The 19,524-nt window shown below is 39.8% G+C and overlaps 2 protein-coding genes and 1 long non-coding RNA gene across 6 annotated transcripts in view; 2 read left to right on the top strand and 1 right to left on the bottom strand.

Annotated features, from left to right (window-relative positions):
• The window catches only part of NCOA7 (nuclear receptor coactivator 7), a 61,948-nt gene extending 57,876 nt beyond the window's left edge, over positions 1–4,072 (top strand). For all 3 annotated transcript variants that reach the window (XM_053939026.1, XM_053939025.1, XM_053939027.1), the window contains 3 exons: positions 67–162; positions 836–909; positions 1,744–4,072. In XM_053939026.1, the coding sequence (XP_053795001.1) occupies positions 67–162; positions 836–909; positions 1,744–1,879 (306 nt within the window). In that variant the 3' untranslated portion in view covers positions 1,880–4,072. The remainder of the gene's footprint in view (positions 1–66; positions 163–835; positions 910–1,743) is intronic.
• A 2,011-nt stretch (positions 4,073–6,083) lies between these two features.
• On the top strand, positions 6,084–11,956 carry HINT3 (histidine triad nucleotide binding protein 3). Its single transcript, XM_053939033.1, has 5 exons — positions 6,084–6,386; positions 6,780–6,897; positions 8,161–8,230; positions 9,019–9,145; positions 10,239–11,956. Exons 1-5 carry the CDS (start codon positions 6,240–6,242, stop codon positions 10,284–10,286), a joined length of 510 nt encoding a protein of 169 aa, XP_053795008.1. The 5' UTR covers positions 6,084–6,239; the 3' UTR covers positions 10,287–11,956.
• A 1,142-nt stretch (positions 11,957–13,098) lies between these two features.
• LOC128786053 (uncharacterized) lies at positions 13,099–18,090 on the bottom strand. 2 transcript variants are annotated; one of them, XR_008430162.1, is made up of 2 exons: positions 17,205–18,090; positions 13,099–16,998 (listed from the first exon to the last, which is right to left on the bottom strand). It is a non-coding gene; the product is annotated as an uncharacterized LOC128786053 (long non-coding RNA). The 2 variants fall into 2 exon arrangements; XR_008430161.1 differs by having other exon boundaries at positions 17,286–18,090.
• Between the last annotated feature and the right edge of the window lie 1,434 nt (positions 18,091–19,524).

Here is a 19,524-nt window from a genome sequence, read left to right as displayed (position 1 = left end):
TTTGGGGGGTTTTCTCTTGAATTCTGCACTTTCCGCAAAAGTAGCGTAACCATTTTATTCTAACAGATATTTGGAGCATATGCTACTCATCCCTTCAGGTTTAGTGACCATTACTATGGCACTGGTGAAACATTCCTCTACACTTTCAGTCCACATTTCAAGGTAAGTGGGTGGGTGTCCACTTTCTGAAATAAGATTTTTGGGTTCCACTTCCGAAGCATTTATGAGATTTTTATGAAAATAGCATGTTTGAGTGTAGAAGAAAAAGTGCCAGATGTTGATGAATGCAGTTAATCATTCATTGCTTCAATGCAGTACTTCAAGCAAAAGTGTCTGAAATTATCTGACGAGAGGACAGTCTGTAAGGGTGAGGAGAGGGTTTTAAGTGAGTTGAAGGGGAGGACTTCAGGAGTGGAAGGACTTCAGGTGTGGACTTTCAAAGACTCACCTGGAAAGGCAGTGATATCAAGAACAGGATATAATCTCATGCATTCTTGGGATCACAGTGACCACAAAACAGAGATAAGAGTGCTGCTGAAATACCACTTGTTGCTCATAGCTTATGCACTTTTTTCACATTGAACACATTGTTCCTTTTTAAGAAGGTACCACTTGATTTAGAGAGGGAAGCAGCATTTAAAATAAGGATTAGGGTGCTTTGTTCATTCATAGTTTTAAATATGTATTGATCCTTTACTTTCTACCTTACCTTTTCCTCTTTAAAAAAATGGTAAAAGATGACCATACCTCTTTAGCTGCTAAGTGTGGGTACCCAGTAGTTTGAGGTTACAAGAATCCTCAGTCCAAATATGTTCATGCTTTTTCCCCTCCTCAGGTATTTAAATGGAGTGGCGAAAACACGTACTTCATCAATGGAGACACTACCTCTCTGGAGCTTGGAGGTGGAGGGTGAGTGTTTGGTTTTCAAATCATATAGTCAGTTTTTTTTTTTAATGGAAATAAGGACAATGGTGCAAGAAAAACTTCGCAGTAATGTGGCTGAACTTACTTGTAGTAAGCTGTTTAGCAGAGATACCTCAGCAATCTAATTTCTGTTACAGACTGAGAGCGATTTTGTTTGCTTAGAGTGACTGATGTTAGGCAAGCAGAGCTGGGGTTGTTTTCAGCCAGGAAAAGAAACCAGATGTTTTGGGTAGATAGATCACGCATTGCTGAAGCAGTTTGTCACTGGAAGATAATCCCTAATGGCAATTTTGCCATCAGTTTCTAGGGTTTATCAAGTGGTCCTTAATATGTTGTTTTGCTGTTAATGCACAAAGCGTAGGGTATAATCACGTCATTGTTTCAAAGGTCAGTAGGTACAAAATCAAGGGCTAAGGCTGTACAACCAACTAAAGCTTACTTGGAGGTTGCACCATGGGACAGCTGGGCATGGTTTGCATTGGGAGTGGATAACCAGAAGGTGCTCTGTCCACATCCAAACAGGGAAGGGACCCCAAGGTCTGTGCCCTGCTGTAGCCACAGCTGGCAGTGAGAGCAGCCGGGTGACACAGGGCTGTGGGCACTCGCAGGGTCCCACGCGCTGCCCCGCTCACCGGTGCAAACAAAAGCAAGGGAACGGCTCCATGAGCTTCTTGGGGAGTGCTTTGCCAGTACTGAGCTCTTCACATTTGGCCTCAGAGTCACCTAGATTGCTCTGTATTGCTTCTTTGATTGTTTATACAGCTTCCAGTACTTTTACTGTTCCACGTAACACCAAATCTTTTGTGTATTTCCTTTTAGTGGCCGGTTTGGTTTATGGTTAGATGCAGATTTGTATCATGGGCGAAGCAACTCCTGCAGCACCTTCAATAATGACATCTTAACTAAGAAAGAAGATTTCATAATACAAGACGTAGAAGTATGGACATTTGAGTGAAACACTGACTGCCTTAAGGACTGGATCCATTAGGCACTTAAAGCTATCCAGAAGGTGCAGGCTGCCTCACAATGTTACACGCTTTTTCCTCAAGTTTGTACCAGAGCATGACTACGCAAAAAATCCAACTGAACGGCCCAACAATAAAAGAATTGATTTTGAGAGGCAGTAAGAGACAGAACAGTAATAGTTCACTCTGAAGTGCTTTTTACTTCCTCTTCAGTACTCTTCCATTGAAGATACAATGCTTATGAAAATGTTCATGATGTATAAGTTGAAAACTTTTTATGTAACTGTGAAAAAGATCCTGTGGAAGAACTATAACTGTCTAGTACATTCCATGTGTATTTATGTTCAACATGCAAATGCTGACCAAAAATAAAATATTATTTTACCAAAATCTACAGTATACTGTTTGCCATGGAAAAGAATCAGAAATAGGTGTACACAGCACTTAAGGGAACATGTTTTTTAAAATTATTTTATTTATTATTATTGTATAGTAGATTTTTTTTTGTAAATGTATTAGCTGTGAGTTTTTTTGTTTAATGTTTCAAATCTCATTTTGATAATTACTGTTGAAGTGGGTTTCTTACGCATTGGCATTTATTCTGAATCAATTTATTTGATTTCTGAAGTTAATTTTTATATTTTTATTTTGTAATTGAGATTTGGTTTCCATTATACCCTAATTAGAGGGTTTGTTTCCTGGCAGAAACACTTGAGTGCATAATTCTGTTTCATTTTCTTTTCCTGAAATAAGGGAGAAGGTGGATAGTGCTTCTTCTTAACTCTGCTGTCACATTCCTGTTAATAGATAACTATTTTGGCAGTGTATGGAGACACTTGGCAACTGCCCCCTGGTGTAGACTTTATCAGTTCTGTTCCAGGCCACAGAATTGGGATAGCATGCTCTGAGCACCTGCCTGAGTATTATTTGACTGATTATGAAGGAGATAACTAAGAGAACTGTTGTTCTGTATCACTACCAAATGGTTCAAAATAAGCCACCCACTGTGCTTTTATGAGCATTTCTCTACAAATTGAAGAATTTGTTAAGGAGAAAATACAATTGAGATTTAGAGAAGAAAGTTCTTTTTCTAACAGGCCAGGTCACGTTAGTGTAAAACTTGTTTTCCTAATAATTACACATATAATTTCCTTCAAAAGAATACTTCAAGCAGCAGTCTGGTTTAGGATTTGACAGTCAACTGAATATTCTTGTTTGTTTTTAATAAAATTATCAGATACTTCGCCCTCCCCCCCTGCCAAAGCTGAAAAGACTATATTACAAAATTTGTAAAATTTATTTTACTAATAAAATATATTACAAAATTATAAAACATTTGGTAAATGGGGAGAGTGTGAGAGAGGACTGGCAGTCTTCACTGTTTGCTGATGAATGCTGCATTGCCATTAAACTGTGGTTTTGTTTACACAATCCAGGCCTAACTAATATATTAGGATGCTGTCCTGCCTTTAGACTTGAACATTTCATTGTCCTGAGAAAGGCAGGTTTTAGAGGCAGTAGTGTGCATTAAAACAGTACAATCTATTGTTGGAATATTATTAACTGAGTAATACAACTCAATTTAGGTTACTGCTCTTTCCTTTTTGAATAGATTAAATAATAATTAAAAAAAGCCAATTGCTTTTCCTTCAAAAGCATTTCTAAATCTTAATCTTGCACAGAAGATTCACAGTCTTAAAAAACAATGCTATACACAGTAAGCCTGTAACACGCTGCACACGAGCTTTTCACGCTTCCTTTCTTTGTGGTCTACTACAGCCATAAATAAAGTTCTTGTTGGTAATGCTTTAAAATATTTTGGAATTTGTTAACAGCATAATGCTTTGAAGATACCCAGAATGTCTAACACTCTTTGCTCTTTTAAATGCTGGCAGAAGACCACTTAATAGTTTAAAAAAACCCAACCAAACAAACACCCAACAAAAAAATCCCACAACAAACAAAATGAAACAAAGTTCAACATTTTGCATACATTTCACTCTTGCTACCTACAACTTACTCCATTATATTATCCTTGTCAAAGCATATCTAAATGCTGTGGTCTGTATTCAAAACAGTGTTGTTCAATCAAAATTCTGTGACCCTTGAAACTATGAATATTGAATATATGTAATGCAGTGCTATCACAATATTTTCAATAAAGGAATTTATGCATTCAGAAACTTGTTACAGATGCTTCATCTTTTATTCACAAACTTTAGAACATTTTAAAGATGAAAGGATGCAGCTTAAGTTACAGGTTATGCTGACAAATACCTGTGCCACCTCAAAAAAAAAAGAGAATTTCAGCAATACTGTATTTTACAAACACAAATAAGGAGGTTGGAGATTTTGGTGGGGTTGGATTTGGGGTTCGGGTTTTTTGTATGTGTAGTATGTTGTGTCCTTAAAGACACATGTGTTCTGAATTCACTCTGAGACAGACTGACAAAGGGCTAAGAAATGCTAGTAAACAGCAGTTTACCCAGTAGTTCTTGCTGCTACTCTCAGCTGCAGTGAATGACCTGTATCCCCTTATCGTTTTTGACCAACCTCTTCCCAGAAATCAAAAGTCCGTGCACCCTTTTTGTATTTCCAAAGTGTTCACAGATATTTTTATGTCCAGCCAAGCACATCAAAGATGTCTTAAAAGTACCTGGTTCTTGGGTTTTATTGATTTTTCATTGTGTACAGCAGTGGCATTAAAAGAAAACAAACTACAATTACGTGTGAAGCTAAACAAGTGTGCTATCCGTGAGCCTTGTTCTGAGTGAAATGGCAGTAACAACTTTCCTAAAATAACTGGAAAATTATGGTCACTAGTAATTTTTCTCTCGGAGAGAACAAGATCTTGTTCCTGCAACATGAAATGTGTGTTCCTTCAGTGGTACTTGGATACAGATTTTTGATACAGGACCGTGTTCAAACACAGACTCACAAATTAGGCTTGTCAGTAGCCAGGTAATTGCAGATGTTTTATTTGGTGCTGCTTTAAGTGCAAGTTTTGTGTTGGATGTTTTGCACAAAGGCTTGCTTTAGAGCAAAGGAAAGTCTAGTTATTTAGAACAATCCTCATTTGTAAACTCTAAAAGGTGTGATTTGCCTGTTTGTAACAGGGAAAAGGAGCAGGCAAAGGAACTGCCTAGCACTCTGCAGGTTGGCACATCTGGCAAGTTGAGCTGCCTCAGGTAGAACAGCCAACCGTGTCCTGTTTGTACAGGCACTGCTTGCTGTAAAAAAAAAAGGATTTTTGAAAATCTCAGTCTTTTATCTCATTACCTTTTAAAATACTGTAGCCTGTCACCTGTGGGACAAGCACTTTGTGCCTTTTAAGCTGCATTACAAAATACATTTAAGTTGCAGGGTCAGTGATTCTGCAGCTCTCGTCTAATGAACAGTGCAAATGATTTAAAATAGAAACTATTATTTAGAACTTGAAGGCTAACTACCACTTACCCTTTATTAGCTTCAGAAGTAGTTGATGGGAGGAGGGTGGTGAGGCACTGGAACAGATTGCCCAGAGAAGCTGTGGATGCCCCATTCCAGGAAGTGTTCAAGGCCAGGCTGGATGGAGCCTTGAGCAACCTGGTCTAGTGGAAAGTGTCCCTGCTCATGGCAGGGGGAATTGTTGGAATGAGATGATCTTCAAGGTCCCTTCCAACCCAAACCATTCTGTGATTTTATTAAATATCCTTCTTTGGCTTTGAATTAGCGTAGCTGTCATGAGCAGGCAACAATTTCAGAGCTGTCAGCTTATGCAGTTAGAACGAACATCAGATTTTAGCCCTCACTGCTGGGAGTGTAGAAGAAAAAAATGTAGACTCAGTTGGAAAAATCTCTGGAATTCTATTAGTGACCCTGAACAAACAGCAACAGCGCTGAAATGGTGTTTTAAGATTATTTGTGTATATATAAAAATCCAAGTAACTTGAACTATAGGGCCAAAATGTCTAAATTTTTTGAAGGTTTTTCTTGGTTTGTATTGACCAAAGAATTGCTGGACATAACTTTCTGGTAAAGAAAGAGAAAGATCCAGCGTCATGAGCACTTATTATCCTTCTATCCGCCCTCTTTACAGCGTGTTTTGATTTTTTTTTTTTTTTTTGCCCCTGAGGCAATTCGAATTTTAATGAACTCAGAATGCATTCACAGGGCTTTAGTCCCTCCATTTTTTTTTAATGATTTTTTTGTTTTGGGGTTTTTTTGGGAAAGCTTCCCGGCGAGCGCCAGTAGCACTCCGCGTGTGCCCGGCGGCAGGAGCCGGGCGCTCCTCCTTCGGCAGGCGGAGCCCCGGCAGCGGGAGGGGCCGGCAGCGGGAACGGGACTGGGACCGGGACCGGGAGCGGGGCCATGGCCGGGCCTGAGGCCGCGGGTGCTGCCGCCGCCGCTGAGCGGAGCCAAGGCGGGAATGGCGGCCGCGATGGCTACGACGGGAAGTGCGTGTTCTGCAGGATCGCCCGCCGGGAGGAGCCGGGCACGGCGCTGCTTCCCTGCGAGGTGGGTGAGGCGCCTCCTTCCCCGCTCCCTCACGGGCTGGCCCGGGGGTCGCGGCTGAGGCTGCGCGGGGGCGCGGCGGCTCTGAGGGCCCTCAGCTCCGGCAGGGGCACAGCGGGGAAACATCGCTCGCACGGAGAGCACCGTGCCTTCCGTAAATGCTGGCCCAGCAGCCGGAAGCCTCAAAGCTGGCGCCGAGGAATCCTGACTGCGGAAGGTCAGGAAAGTCAGGAATCCTGACTGCTGACGCGCACCGTGCCTGGAGGCTGCCTCCAAAAAACCCTCAGCTTTTGTTGCTGGTCGCGTCAACTGGGACATGGGGTATGGACATTGTTGCCGCCTCTGTGCCAGTATCCTCGTCCTTATCCATTTTAAAACGTTTGCATCCTTTTTTAGGATGAAGACCTTGTTTGCTTTAGAGATATAAAACCTGGTGCTCCGCACCATTACCTGGTGGTGCCCGTGAAGCATATGGGAAACTGCAAAACACTGAAGACAGAGCATATACCTCTAGGTAAGGCTGCAAGTGTGTGCTTAACCTCAAGGAAAATCATTTTTCACAGCCTGAAATAGGGGGCTGTCAAGTAAATTACAATTTTGGACGCAATTTGTAAACATGGAAATAGCTGATGTGAGTGAGTGTAGATAGGGACTTACCCTTTCTGGGAACTTCTATGTGCTGGTCTAGAATGCCACCTTTTTTTGTGCAGTTCTGGAAAAGCATTGCAGTTTGCATGGAGTATAGATGCTTCTGCATTTTATTGGAAGTACAGCTTTATTTTTAAAGCATTTATGTGCTGCTTCATTGCATTGTCTTAGATATGCATATGCAATTCTAAAAGCTTACAGAAGACTTTTATAACATGAATACTTTCAGATAAGTGCTGCATTATTTGCCAGGAAAAAAGGGAGTGACAGATGAAAAAGGGAAATGATGTTTCAATTAACTTTAAAAAATTTTGAAAAAATAAAATTCCAAAATGTTGAAGCCATTGTTTATTGTTGCTAGGATTATTTTGGGTTTTTTTCCCCTTAAGAGGACATTGCCCTGCAATTTGTTTCACAAGATATGGCTAGCTAAGTGTGTTGAGTAACATAAGAAACTGCAGCCATGAAGAAATTCCACCTTAGGGAAATTTACAGGTGATGCAAGAAAAGAGTTATAATTGCATTTTGCAAATCTTGGCATCACTGTATTTCTCTTGTAAACAGAGGGTGGTTTTCTCCAGAGAAAAAAACTTCTGTTTGTTTTTGGTTCAAAGCCATTCCTCTGACTTCTGCCTTGAATTTTTGTATTGGGATTACTGCATTGTTCAGTGATAACGAAACTGTGTGCTAGTAATAAGAAATACTGACAATTTTATTTTATTTTGAATTTATGTACCATCTCAGAAATGTACTCCGGGCTTCACAGGTTCTGGAGATCAAAGTCCTGTAGCTGTGTAGAGATAGAACACTGGAGTTAGTGTAAAGTCATAATTCTGACCAATCAGTACTTGTTGGGTTTTTTAATAAGGGTGTGGTGATAGCATGGCTTTGGCCAAAGTTCTTATAATATCACACTGGAAAGCATTGCAAGTGTGGAAGTTTGTATCAGTAAAAGTTTTCAAGTAAATCATTGCACACGCTCTCGTGATTGTCTTTTCTTTGACTAGGAGTAGTTACAATGTTTAGATTTTGAAGAACCCATGTCTGTGATCTCAATGTAGATTAGTCTGTTGTAGTTAATATTCTAAAGAATACATTTTTAAAATTAAATGTATTTGTGTTTTAATAGTGAAGAGAATGATGGAAGTGGGAAAAGCTGTTCTGCAGAAGAATAATTTTAGTGACTTGAATGATGTAAGGTATGTAATAGAAATCTTCCATCTTCTATTGAGTGTGCTTTTTACTTTTCAGAATGTTACTTTAGAGATGGTGGCAGAACCTGCACTGTGAGTTGTGGAAGAAATCAGGTGTACCTTTCACTTACTGCATGAATTCTCAATTAAAATCTGCTGGCATTGAATATAAACTTTTTTTTTTTTTTTTGGGTAAAGTTCTGGCACAAATTGGGTTCCAGCACTGAGATTCTTTCTTGAACACATCTTGGAGTAGGGAGGGCACTTCAAACAACTTACCCAAGAGGCTACTCTTTCATTATGTGTTGCAAATATGCTCTAAATCCTAGATGCTAGAAGAGAGGTAAACTTTGGCCTTTTGAAGCAGGGCACCACATTGTGTTTCAGTCATACCAGAATTCAGTGGATTTTGGTGCTGGACCCTTCAGTTTAAGGCCCTTGATAGCTCAAAACTGTAAACATAATTTGAGCACTGTAGAGGGATAGGGAGTCAGCTTTTCATAATGAAAATTGGCTTTCCAGCTGAAAACTAGATAGGATACATTTAAGATACTTTTTCTTTTAACTCCTTCTTTTAAAAATGTGTCTTAAATACAGAGATGTGAAGCAGGACATTAATGACCTTTCGAAGAGCTTTTTGTAGTATAATGAAAGGGCATGTTTTTGTTCTTGCATCTGTGTACATCAAAAATGCAATGAGTTGTTAGTTCTGTGGATCGTGTTAAATAACCTGCGATGTTCCTCTTCTTGAATTAACATCACCACTATCTTGTACTTCTTTTCATTTTCTGAAGGATGGGTTTTCACTGGCCACCATTCTGCTCGATCGCCCACTTGCATCTCCATGTCCTGGCCCCAGCCAGCCAGCTGGGGTTCTTATCCAGGATCTACTACAGAATCAATTCCTACTGGTTTATCACGGTAAGTGTAAGGCAGGTGAGCTTTGCCGTAGGTTTTCAGTTGTGAGCTGAAAATGCCGTGTCTTTCTAACCTTTTAACTGTGTCCAAAAATTCTCTGACTAAATATTTTTGTTGTTGCTGTAATTCTCAGTTATGTATATTTTGCATTAACTGAGAAAAAATAAAGGTAAAAACCTTAATGTTTATGCTTATAAACAGAGAATTTTATTTTTTATGCTTATAAACATTAAGGAATGGAGTGCTAATGACTAACAGCAAACAGTACAGTAGTTCTGGATCTTGCCCAAGGCTCAGGCTCTGTGATGTGCTTCTGTGACACTTCGTAAATATTTGGGTTTTAATATAAAAGGCTATATTCAAATGTGATGGACTGTTTTGTACATAACCTGGTTAATCCCGTGTAGGTGAAAACATATCCACCTAATGACTGCATTTATCACTTAATGTGGTTTTTCTCATCCTGTCATCTTTAGACTAAACCTAGTGCCTGCTTTACAGAAACGTTGGTATTGATTTATGTCAGTAGAGATTAGCAATGAGACTGAACTGACACTGACTAAAGCACTTTGAAAAATCTCTCTCTCTAGAGATCTAAACCTCACTCTCACTGCTTTGATACAGCAAAGCACCTGTCCTTGCAAGGTAGCTGCAGTATCCTGGTACCATTGCACATCCCCAAATCAAAGTTGCTGAAAAAGCAGCGTTCGTGGCTGGTGGTGCAGCCGGGTGGGTGATGAGAGGTCACAACACGTAGTTCTGGAGTGGCTCAGAGAGAGTCCCAGGTCTCACCATTGGGTTGTTCTGAGCACTGCTGTCTTCTGAGGACTATGAAGTCAGTGCTTTAGCAGATCTGCTGTTCATTTGCTCCTCTGACCTCCACAGGTTATGTTTCCTCTTCTGATCACCTCATGAGTGTTTGGTGGAAACTGTGAGTCTGCTGTTGAAAGAAATTGTTGTATTCTGCTTCTCCTGTACACTTAATCTGTAAAAGTGAAAAGCAAATTCTCTGTTAGTGTCACTGTTTTTAACATGGAATTTTCAGTAAAATGAAGGCTTATGGTGTAGTTAATATATTGCTTTCTCTCTTTCATAGGCTGAACAACTGATTGAGAGACTGCAAACTGAAAATGCTGCCAGCTGAAAGCTTGTGTTGTCAGCCAGTTTGGTCTTTGAGCTCTGATTTAAGGTTGCACAGTTTGATGTTGCCAATAGTATCCGAGGATAAAAAAAGCTTTAGTTCCTTATGAGGAAATACACACAGAATTTGTAGCTGCTAACCTAATTTTTCCATTTGGATATGTCAGTCTGTATACTTCCCTGGCAAAAGTGTGATGTATTTTAGATAAAATTTTAATTTAATTTGTGTAGATACATACATAATACATACATACATACACACAGGCAGAGAGCTCTTCTATTAAAAGGCAAAGTGTAGCAGCAGAATGTATTGCAACCAAGGCAACAAGTTACAAGTAACAGCATATGAATGGTGCCAAAGGGAGTATTTACTGCAGAATCAAGCTTTCATTTTCAAGATGCATTGTTCTGGGATTACAGGTAACATTTCAAACATTTGTTCCCACCTGCATTTGTATGATGTGTTACTTATGCCTAGTGATGAGTAGGTACATTGCTGAAAGTACAGCAGTGACTTTCTGGTGCAAAACCACTTCCGTGTTACCTGACTTGCTTGCATCACAGTGACACATTAAACATGAATACAATATGTGCCCAAAATGTGATAATGCTGGGTAACATAGAATATAGTTTATGTGTAAATAGACCTAAAGATTTTCTTTCCCTCTTATGTGCACAATGTTTGAAATTAGTTACTGTATGTTTACAAAGAATGTGAAGAGTTCAAAAGAATGGATTTAATATACTGCTGTTCTGCATGGCAGTAGATAGAAAAGTCTAGATTTTCTGGTCTTATTCTCACTGCAAGTCCCTTGCAGATTACTAATGCCTTGGCTAAACTTGGATTCTAAATGAAGTCATAAGAGAAGCCAGTCTGAACTGCAGTGTGTGTGTGGCAGACTTACATAAGAGCAATGTGATTTGACTTTGGGATAGCAGGGACTCAGCCCAAAATTGGAACATGCCAAGTTGCTTAAGGAACCTGCTGAACTTTGCCTTTGCTGCATGACTCTGATCAGGAATGCTAGCACTTGTTTTTCAGTACCATAATAAGGCAGACTGTTTGGCAAGTTAAAACGCCAGAACACATGGAGTGGATTTTCTTTGTTCACAGAGCTTGTCTTGGTGCCGAACTAACCAAATGCCCTTGCTTAATGCATTCAGATGTAGCTGAGTGAGAACATCTGTTGCACCTGCAAGCTTCCCTGAACATAACAGTCTGTGTTTGCCGCGGATCCAGCACCTGCTGCCTTACTGATACAATGTGTTGTAACATTCTTACAGTACTTCAGAGAGTCTGCACTCTTCTGAAGAACTGCATTTTCTACCTGGCAGAGTTTACACCTCTCTGTAAGATCTTCTTCCTAATGTCTTGTTATACGTATTAGTAGGCACTTGCATGTTATTTGCAGCCCTTCAGGGTTTTGTTACATTTGGTAGGAAAAGTGTGACTTAAAGCCACTGAACTTTGACTGTGTAATAGATGAAGAGATTTGAGCTGGCTCCTAACTTAGTGAAATACCTGTACATTAAGGACTTTCAAGAGTTAATACTGTGTATGTTTTCTGATCTGTAATTAATTTATGTAAGTGTACTGAACTGTGAAATGTAATATGTAAAATATCAACATGAACTGTTGTCAGAAAGGATTAATAAATGCTAATCTTGGGATGATTTTCCAGTGCAATGGAATAGTTGACTGTGAAGGTTAACCCTAGATAGCCCTTTGCTCACTCTTCAACCCTTAACCCAGTGGGGAGGGAGAACAGAAAGAACAAAATGAAAAAAACTCATGGATTGAGATAAAGATAGTTTAATATGTGAAGGAAAGAGGAAGAATAAAGCAATGGTAATCATTCATGACCTCCCACAGGCTGGCCAGTAGGAGCGGCCCCCACACACCCCAAAAAAACCCTCTCTTCAGCTTTTATTCCAGACATTATATGTCATATATGACTGCTGGCCAGTCTGTGTCAGGTGTGCAGGTTGTGCTCACTCCAAGCTTTTTGCCCACTGAGGGTGGGCAGAGCAGGAGAAAGAAGGCTCTGAAGTTGTCTGTGCACTGCTCAGCAAGCACCAGAACTGCTGTGTTACCAGCACTTCCAGTCACTCCCAAAACCTGGGATGCTCTGAAGGAAGTTACCTCCATCCCAGCCAGACTCTGTATGTTGCCAAATGTATATGAAAGCACAAAGGCCAACTTTTATGTCTTAACTTTGGAGAAGGGCCCCACTAATGACAAAATTGGAAAGGTAAACATTTGGGTGTAATGTCACTTCCAATGTTTTGCTGATGAGAAAGATGGGGATATCCCGTGTTCCCTGACAGCAACAGACAGGGCTCAGAACAGCTGAAACAGCAAAGCATTAAACAGAGGCACACTAATTACTGAGAGGAATGTTCAGCCTCTCGTTAGTGTTTTTCAGCACAGAACTGTGGTCTGTTTTCCTTCTGCATTGACAAGCATTCTTAGACTCTGAAGATAATTGTTTTAATTGGGTGAAGAAATACTTTCTGAAAAACCTAACCTAATACTTCCAATATGTTACTGAACTGGCTAGCCCCTGGAAGAGACAGTGGGCAGATCCTATTAACTTTATCACTGTCTTCTATAGAAGCTTTTAGTAATTATAAAATTTCAGAAATCATCTGTAGAGCTTTCTAAGGAGCAAAGATCAATAAGGAGCATGAACTCAGCAGTTCTTACTCTCCAAGAGCTTGGAGAAGCAAAGCAAAGTTGTTTAGCCACTGCTGCTGGCTCTGTTCTTTGATCCAGTATTAGCAGTCTTGAGAAAAGCTGCTTTTTTGACCTCATGTTTAGGAATGATAAAGCTTTATTTGTACTGTTTTGCTCAACTGTTTTACATAAACTCCCAACCTAACACGAACCCAGAGAATAATGCTTTTATGGTGAAAGGGTGAAACAAATACACATAAAATGCTGTTAAAAAATAAAAAGAAATTGTGCTTAAATTGGTAATAACACTTCAGACTACTCCAAAGTCTTTTTAAGTGTGAGTTGTAAATAAAAATAGGAGAATGGGAGCAAACCAGTGAAAATTGTCTTTGAAATCTGAAAAACTTTTAAACAATAAAATGCTGCATAAAAACTTGTAATTTCAAACTAATGTGCAATATTTATTGAAATGGTGACAGTGCCTTCAGTGTTTAACAAAACAAGCCACAGATAATCCCTATATGATATACAGTCCAAAACAGATGCAGAGTTTACAGACTTCAGGTGGAAGGAGGGCAAACACCACTGAGGTAATCTGTCACAAAGTGAAGTTTAGGAGAGATTTAAACAGCTGAAAGATGCTTAATAGGGCAAGATCACCTTTTAAAAAGGTTGGGGTTTACTTACGACTCCAAATAATCTGTAATACTAAAACCCCTCACATGCTACAATTTTGCAAAAACAATTTAATAAATTCTGTTCCATTTACTCTAATGGAAGCCTGCTGAAACAAACAAGTTGCATGTTGAAAAGTATAAATTCCTATTTAATCTGTAGATGTTAATCTAATCACAGATGAAGCATAATTTTGTAAAACTTGCAGCTAAACTGAGTCATGTGCATTAGATATAATGCATTCATGACTATACAGGCTTCAGGAGTAATTTTTTATTCTAGAGTGTACCAGTGGGCAAGCTGACCAATTCTATTATCTGTCTTTTAGTCTTTTTTTTAAATACTGGCTATTGCTGCAAGCACAAGCCTGAATTTGTCGACCTGTGTGCTGAGCCAGTTTGGCAGCTTGGTGTTTATAATCATTGCATGGGCACACAGAAAGATTTCAGTCCCATTTTCCAGAATGCTCATCTAAAGCTGGCAGGTTGGAAACATGGCTCTGTTACTGTTTAAAAAAAAATCCCTCTATAAATAATAGTTTTGTTATAAAATAATCCTTGGTTCTATTAAAAATATAATAATAGAGCAAGCTTTTTTTAGTTGCTTACAAAGTAGGGAAGACCATGTCATTAAGGGTTTGCTCTGCTTCTGTTTTGATTAGAGGTGTACTTAAAGTGCTTGTAGATGTGCTCAAGCATCTACCACTTACATGGCAGTGACAGCCTAGATTGCTGATATTTAACTATTTGAGCCAGCCTTAATTAAAATGTAGTAAATTTATGTGAGCTGGACTTGCATCTTATGGTGCTCAGGCTATGTATTAGCTCACATGTGTGTCTTGCAATTAATTATTTGTACAATGTCCAACAATGTATTATTTTTCCTGATAGTGCCATTCCATTAGTCAGTTGGTGACACTTGAAGTGCCTGATGATGCCTCCTGCAAGTTATGAGCTAACACTACAGCAGAACTGAGTGGATTTCAGAATTTTAAGAATTAAACAAAACTCATTCCATAACTGCACTATATAAAGCTCAATTTGTGTTGAAATCTGAATGCATGTAAAGACTTCCTCTAACAGGAGCTGAAATACCCTGAGAGGTGCGCTCATGTCATTTGGCAAGAAATACTTTTCCAAAAAGAACAAAGCATTTTAAATATGTTAAGATCACAAACTACATGTCTTCTTTTTCAGATGCAAGATGTAGATCTGTTCAGAAAGAAGCAGTACGTTTGAAACCTAAGGGAGCACACCAACAGTGCCTGGTGCAGCACATATTGCCCCTTTTCCTATGTGGTAAAATTATGTGGTGATTAAAATCCATTCTCTACCTGCATCTGACTGCCCTGTTCCCCAGATATACTTCTTTCAGCAGATTAATTTATTCCTTTTTTTTTTTCCTCTTTTCATTGTCCTTTCACCAGAAAAAGAAAAAAGGAGGCAAGAAAATAATGAAATCCTCAGCCAAAGACTTAGTTTGATGCAAATCCCCATTGGATGAAAATATCAAAACAAAACCCCATTCTTTTAAGCTTTTTGCAACAGAAGTTCTTTTGTATAAATAGCATAAAATTACACATCACTTTTATCAAGTTCCTAATTTATATTAAATTTTAATAACCTTTTGATGCAAGAACAGTATCTTAAAGACCCATCAAGTACTGTAGTTAACACCACACAGAATTTGCACTGCTAAAAATTAGAACTTTAGATTTCTAATTATACAGCTTTATTGGTGGGGACTATTGTAAATACAGCTCCTGATTATTTTTCATAGCACTATTACAACTATGTTTATTTTTCTTTCTGAAGAGCTCACAACTGTGCTCTGAAAGCAGGTAAATGAGGTATGGTACTGTGCTGCTATACTTTCATTTATGCATTTGGCACTACAGTATCTCTCCTCTTGTAAAAAACATTGCTACATTTTGGTGAAAGAAGAGCTTTTTTTTTCCCTTATTCATAAGGGAATGATGAATAATGCGCAGGTGCCCCAATACAGCGTATCTGCTGACTTATACATCTTTATATTATGGCACCCTACTGTCTCTGAAGGGGTATAGCTGAATTCGCTGAAAAGGCTGCAGAGCTTTGTGGACTTCTGAAGCGTTAGAACAGAAAAGGTAAAAATGGTGTGAGATAGAAAGCAAAAAGAACAAGAGACACAGAAGGTTTGGAGAAGATATGATGGTAAGATTAGAGTATTAAATACCAGAACCAGTGCAGCTGTCCAAAATCCAAGCAAGATGCAACTAATTTAGGAACCATCAAGTATCCTTGCTGTGATATTTTTGGAAGTTTGGGAATTTCTATCTACTTCATGACAATAACTTCCATTTATTCAATTTAACCATGTGAGACTGAACCTAAATTTTTGCTATATACCAGGCTCTTTGTTTGAAGAAGTATATGAATTCCCAGAAGAGTTTTTAATTCCACGTTCTACAAATCCCATTCTCCCACGCAGTAAGTGTTTCACAACCTGCAGGAATCAGTGGTGTAGGATAGCAAGTTAGTAATTTATACTTTCAGTAACCTAAAAGCAGCAGGCCAGCACAGTTATTTGAAGAACTCCCATATACTTGCTAGTAGATGATAATAAGGACAATCCAATGTCAGCATGATGGAGTAGCTCATAATCTGTGATTTCTGTTTGAATCTCTACCATTTTTACAAAAATATCCTTCTTGCCCATTTCCTCTCCTGCTTGTGTCCCAGTAGGTCGCCGAGTTGAAATTCTGTAACCAAAACCTGTGAAGATGGTATCTAGATGTTTTTCCAAATGGAACCATGCAGCAAAGTTCCTTCCAGGACAAAGCCTTATTGTAGTAAAGTGATGACCACATCATCATCTTTTCCTTGCCAAAGCATTTCACCTTCAAAATGAACCAGACCATGTTTTCTGGCTCTTAACAAGATTCCCACTACTTTATTGGAAATAGTCACATATGTTTCAAACAGCTGCCCGAATGTCACTCTCACGTGTCCATCTTCTCCCACCTCTCCAGTTCTTCTGATGATCAAGCACAGCTCTTCTACTTCCTTACCCACATGTGAGTGAGCATCTTTCCCTCTCTGCTCTGTCCGAGACCCTTCAGGAGGTCTCCCGTAGGTAGGATCTCCTCTGTGAGTATGTGCAGGTTTAGATGCAAGCCTGTCATCACTGCTGAACGGATTCTTCCGCTGATACTCAATGTGATCCTCTGCCCAGGTCTGCCAACTTTTCCTCAGGTCACCCACGGCACTGGTAGCTTTAGCACTTTGCCCTTTTTCTCCTTCCATTTCTGAAAATGTTTTATGGCACTCAAGCAGCAAACGAATCCGTGACTGGCTGTAACTGTGGTTCCTGTGTGCACTGTCAGCTGTGAAGGAAGAACAAAAATCAGCCTGATATTTTTTGGAAGAGTTTTACCCGAGTGAGAGGCCAGGCTGCTGATGAAGAGGTTAAATATCTGAAAATTTTAAGTCCATTAATAATTCAACAGCAATGAAGAAAGTAAAAGTGATTCAGGTGAAATTCAGAAGTAATTTAGGAACACCGCCTTAGGAACTAGTAAATTACACTTACAAGATTACACGGTGCTCCACCGATCCTGCAGTTACCGAACAAACCCCGCAGCCTCCGTGCAACACATAGTGCAGTACTCACTCCTCTTGCAATGACGCCTTTCCAAGAACTTTATCCTGGTACCCGGCAGCCCCGCTGACTTCCCAAACAATCTGATGCAGTGCTGGCTGAGCTGCGGAGAGAGCAAACCATTCCCGGGCGGCAGCAGCGGCACACCAACCCATGCATAGGGGTGGGAAGCCGCTCTCCGGCCTGAACGCTGATTAAAGGTGGACAAATTCACGCCGTGCCGACAAAGTTCCCTGAGACTGCGCAAGTTATTATGCACAGAAAATATTATCTGGAGCCGAAACCCCAATACATGGTGGGAGCATGGGGATTTTCCTCATCAGGCACTGCAAGGAGAAGTAAAAATCCAGTTAGCGAGCGCATCTCTGTCTGCAGCACCCTATTTAGTGAAGGAGACAAAGGCAGAAGAGATTGTTCTCCCTTAAAAGGCTGTGCTGCACGGCCATGGCTGCCGCCTACAGCCCTCGGGCAGGCAGAGGAGCAAGCGCCGCACCTGCCCCTAGATGGGCAGGTACACGGGCTGCCCGCCACCTGTGGCAGTCCATGCGCTTGGAGTATGGACTGTCTGTGCAGGACGTGGTTATTCAGGTGAATTAGAGACAGACTTTTATATCCCTGCAGAGATCTGAATGTGCTATAGCCATGTCTTTGCTGGGTCGTATCGTTCACCTGTCGAAATATGCAAGCCGGGGTTTCCAGGTAGCACATACATAAGTAGAGCCGATACTTCTACCGACATTTGAAGTTAAAACACAGGATTAGTGCTGGATTTTCTACGGGGAAATGGACAGAAATGCAAATTCTGAACAGTTTAACAGCTGAATTACAGATTGGGTACTTCTGTATTTTGGAACTATTGTTGTTTTAAAAGTAAGTCTTCATGGGCATTTGCCCACGTACATATGTTGGTGCTGTTGCACGTGAACCCATGAGCAGGGACCGGATTTCCTAAATTCCCCAGCAGAACCTCCAGATCAGTCAAAAACCACTTGTGTTGCCTCTGGGTCTAGAAGAGTGCACAAGATGAGCAGAGTGGCAACACAATCGCCAGAGAAGGGAATTGGGAATAATAAGCAACAGCACGTATGAAATAATGGCTTTTCATTCATGGTCTCTCACTTTTAAATTGAAACTCATGATTGTTGTACATTGCCATTGTTATATTTTTTGTGCGAGGAAGGTGGTTAATTCTAGCTTCCTGGATAAATTTCAAGGTGAGTAATTACACTTTGTATATATAAAATTCCCCTGAAGGCTAAAAAGTGTAAATTTTCTTCCTTTCCCTCCCTAGAAGAGTTAAGAGTTCTGTAATGTTTTAAGATGACTCCCCACATCCACACTAACAAACTGCTTGATTCTCCTCAGTGGCATTACAGGAATGTATGTTCTGTTTCCAAACACAGCATCTGAAAAGCATTTTGATTTTATGTGAGAATCAATACTCCGTAAATCTTAGTAATGTACATCCACTTTCAAACTACGTAGAGCAACATGTATACACTGCCAGAGATTATGCATGGATCCTCAAGTCAAAAGCAAGAAAAAAACCAGGGCTTTTGTTAAAGTCTTCTGTAGGAAACAGTTTCACAGGTAACAGGTATTCACCTCGAGAGAACAGGCAACAATGCCCCGAAGGTAAAGCAGCGCAGATAAAGTAAGCAAAAGCCAGTTTCAAAGAGATTAAGTTTAAAAATAATACCAACAACCCCTTCTAAGGAGTTTCTAAAATGGAAGCAATACAGCTAAGAAATTTAAAGTGAGACAGACTAGAAAAATAAAAGCAGACTTCTTCCACTAAAGCTCTCTCAGCAATTCCAATATTTTGTAAGCAACCTCAGGCTCACAGGGTTTGTCAGCAGTTCAGCAATGTGTTTATTGCTGGGTCTCAGCATTCAACTACTGAGGTGAACAAGCTGGACCCACATCTACCCCTTTTCTTTCTCTTCTAGGAAAGCTCACGTTTAGGTGCCAGGTCGCTTTAGATTACTTTCTTGTCAATCATCAGGGCTAAAGCTTCACAGTAAACTCAGTTTTGATTACTGCCGGAAGGGATAACTGGAGTAGCTGCAGGATGAGATTATGGAGATGCATCAAGAAGGTGTCCCGTGCAGTGCTCATAGGTCATGAGCAAAATCTTAGCCATCTAGAAAAAAAACCAAAAAACTAAAAAAAAAAAAAAAAAAAAAAAAAAACAAAAAACTAAAAAAAAAACCAAACCCGAAAAAAAACCCTAAAAAAAAAAAAAAAAAAA

This window comes from Vidua chalybeata, chromosome 3 (assembly GCF_026979565.1).
Source record: "Vidua chalybeata isolate OUT-0048 chromosome 3, bVidCha1 merged haplotype, whole genome shotgun sequence".
Taxonomy (NCBI): domain Eukaryota; kingdom Metazoa; phylum Chordata; class Aves; order Passeriformes; family Viduidae; genus Vidua; species Vidua chalybeata.
Note: the sequence above shows the minus strand (reverse complement) of the source record. Positions and strands in the feature narration are given on the sequence as shown.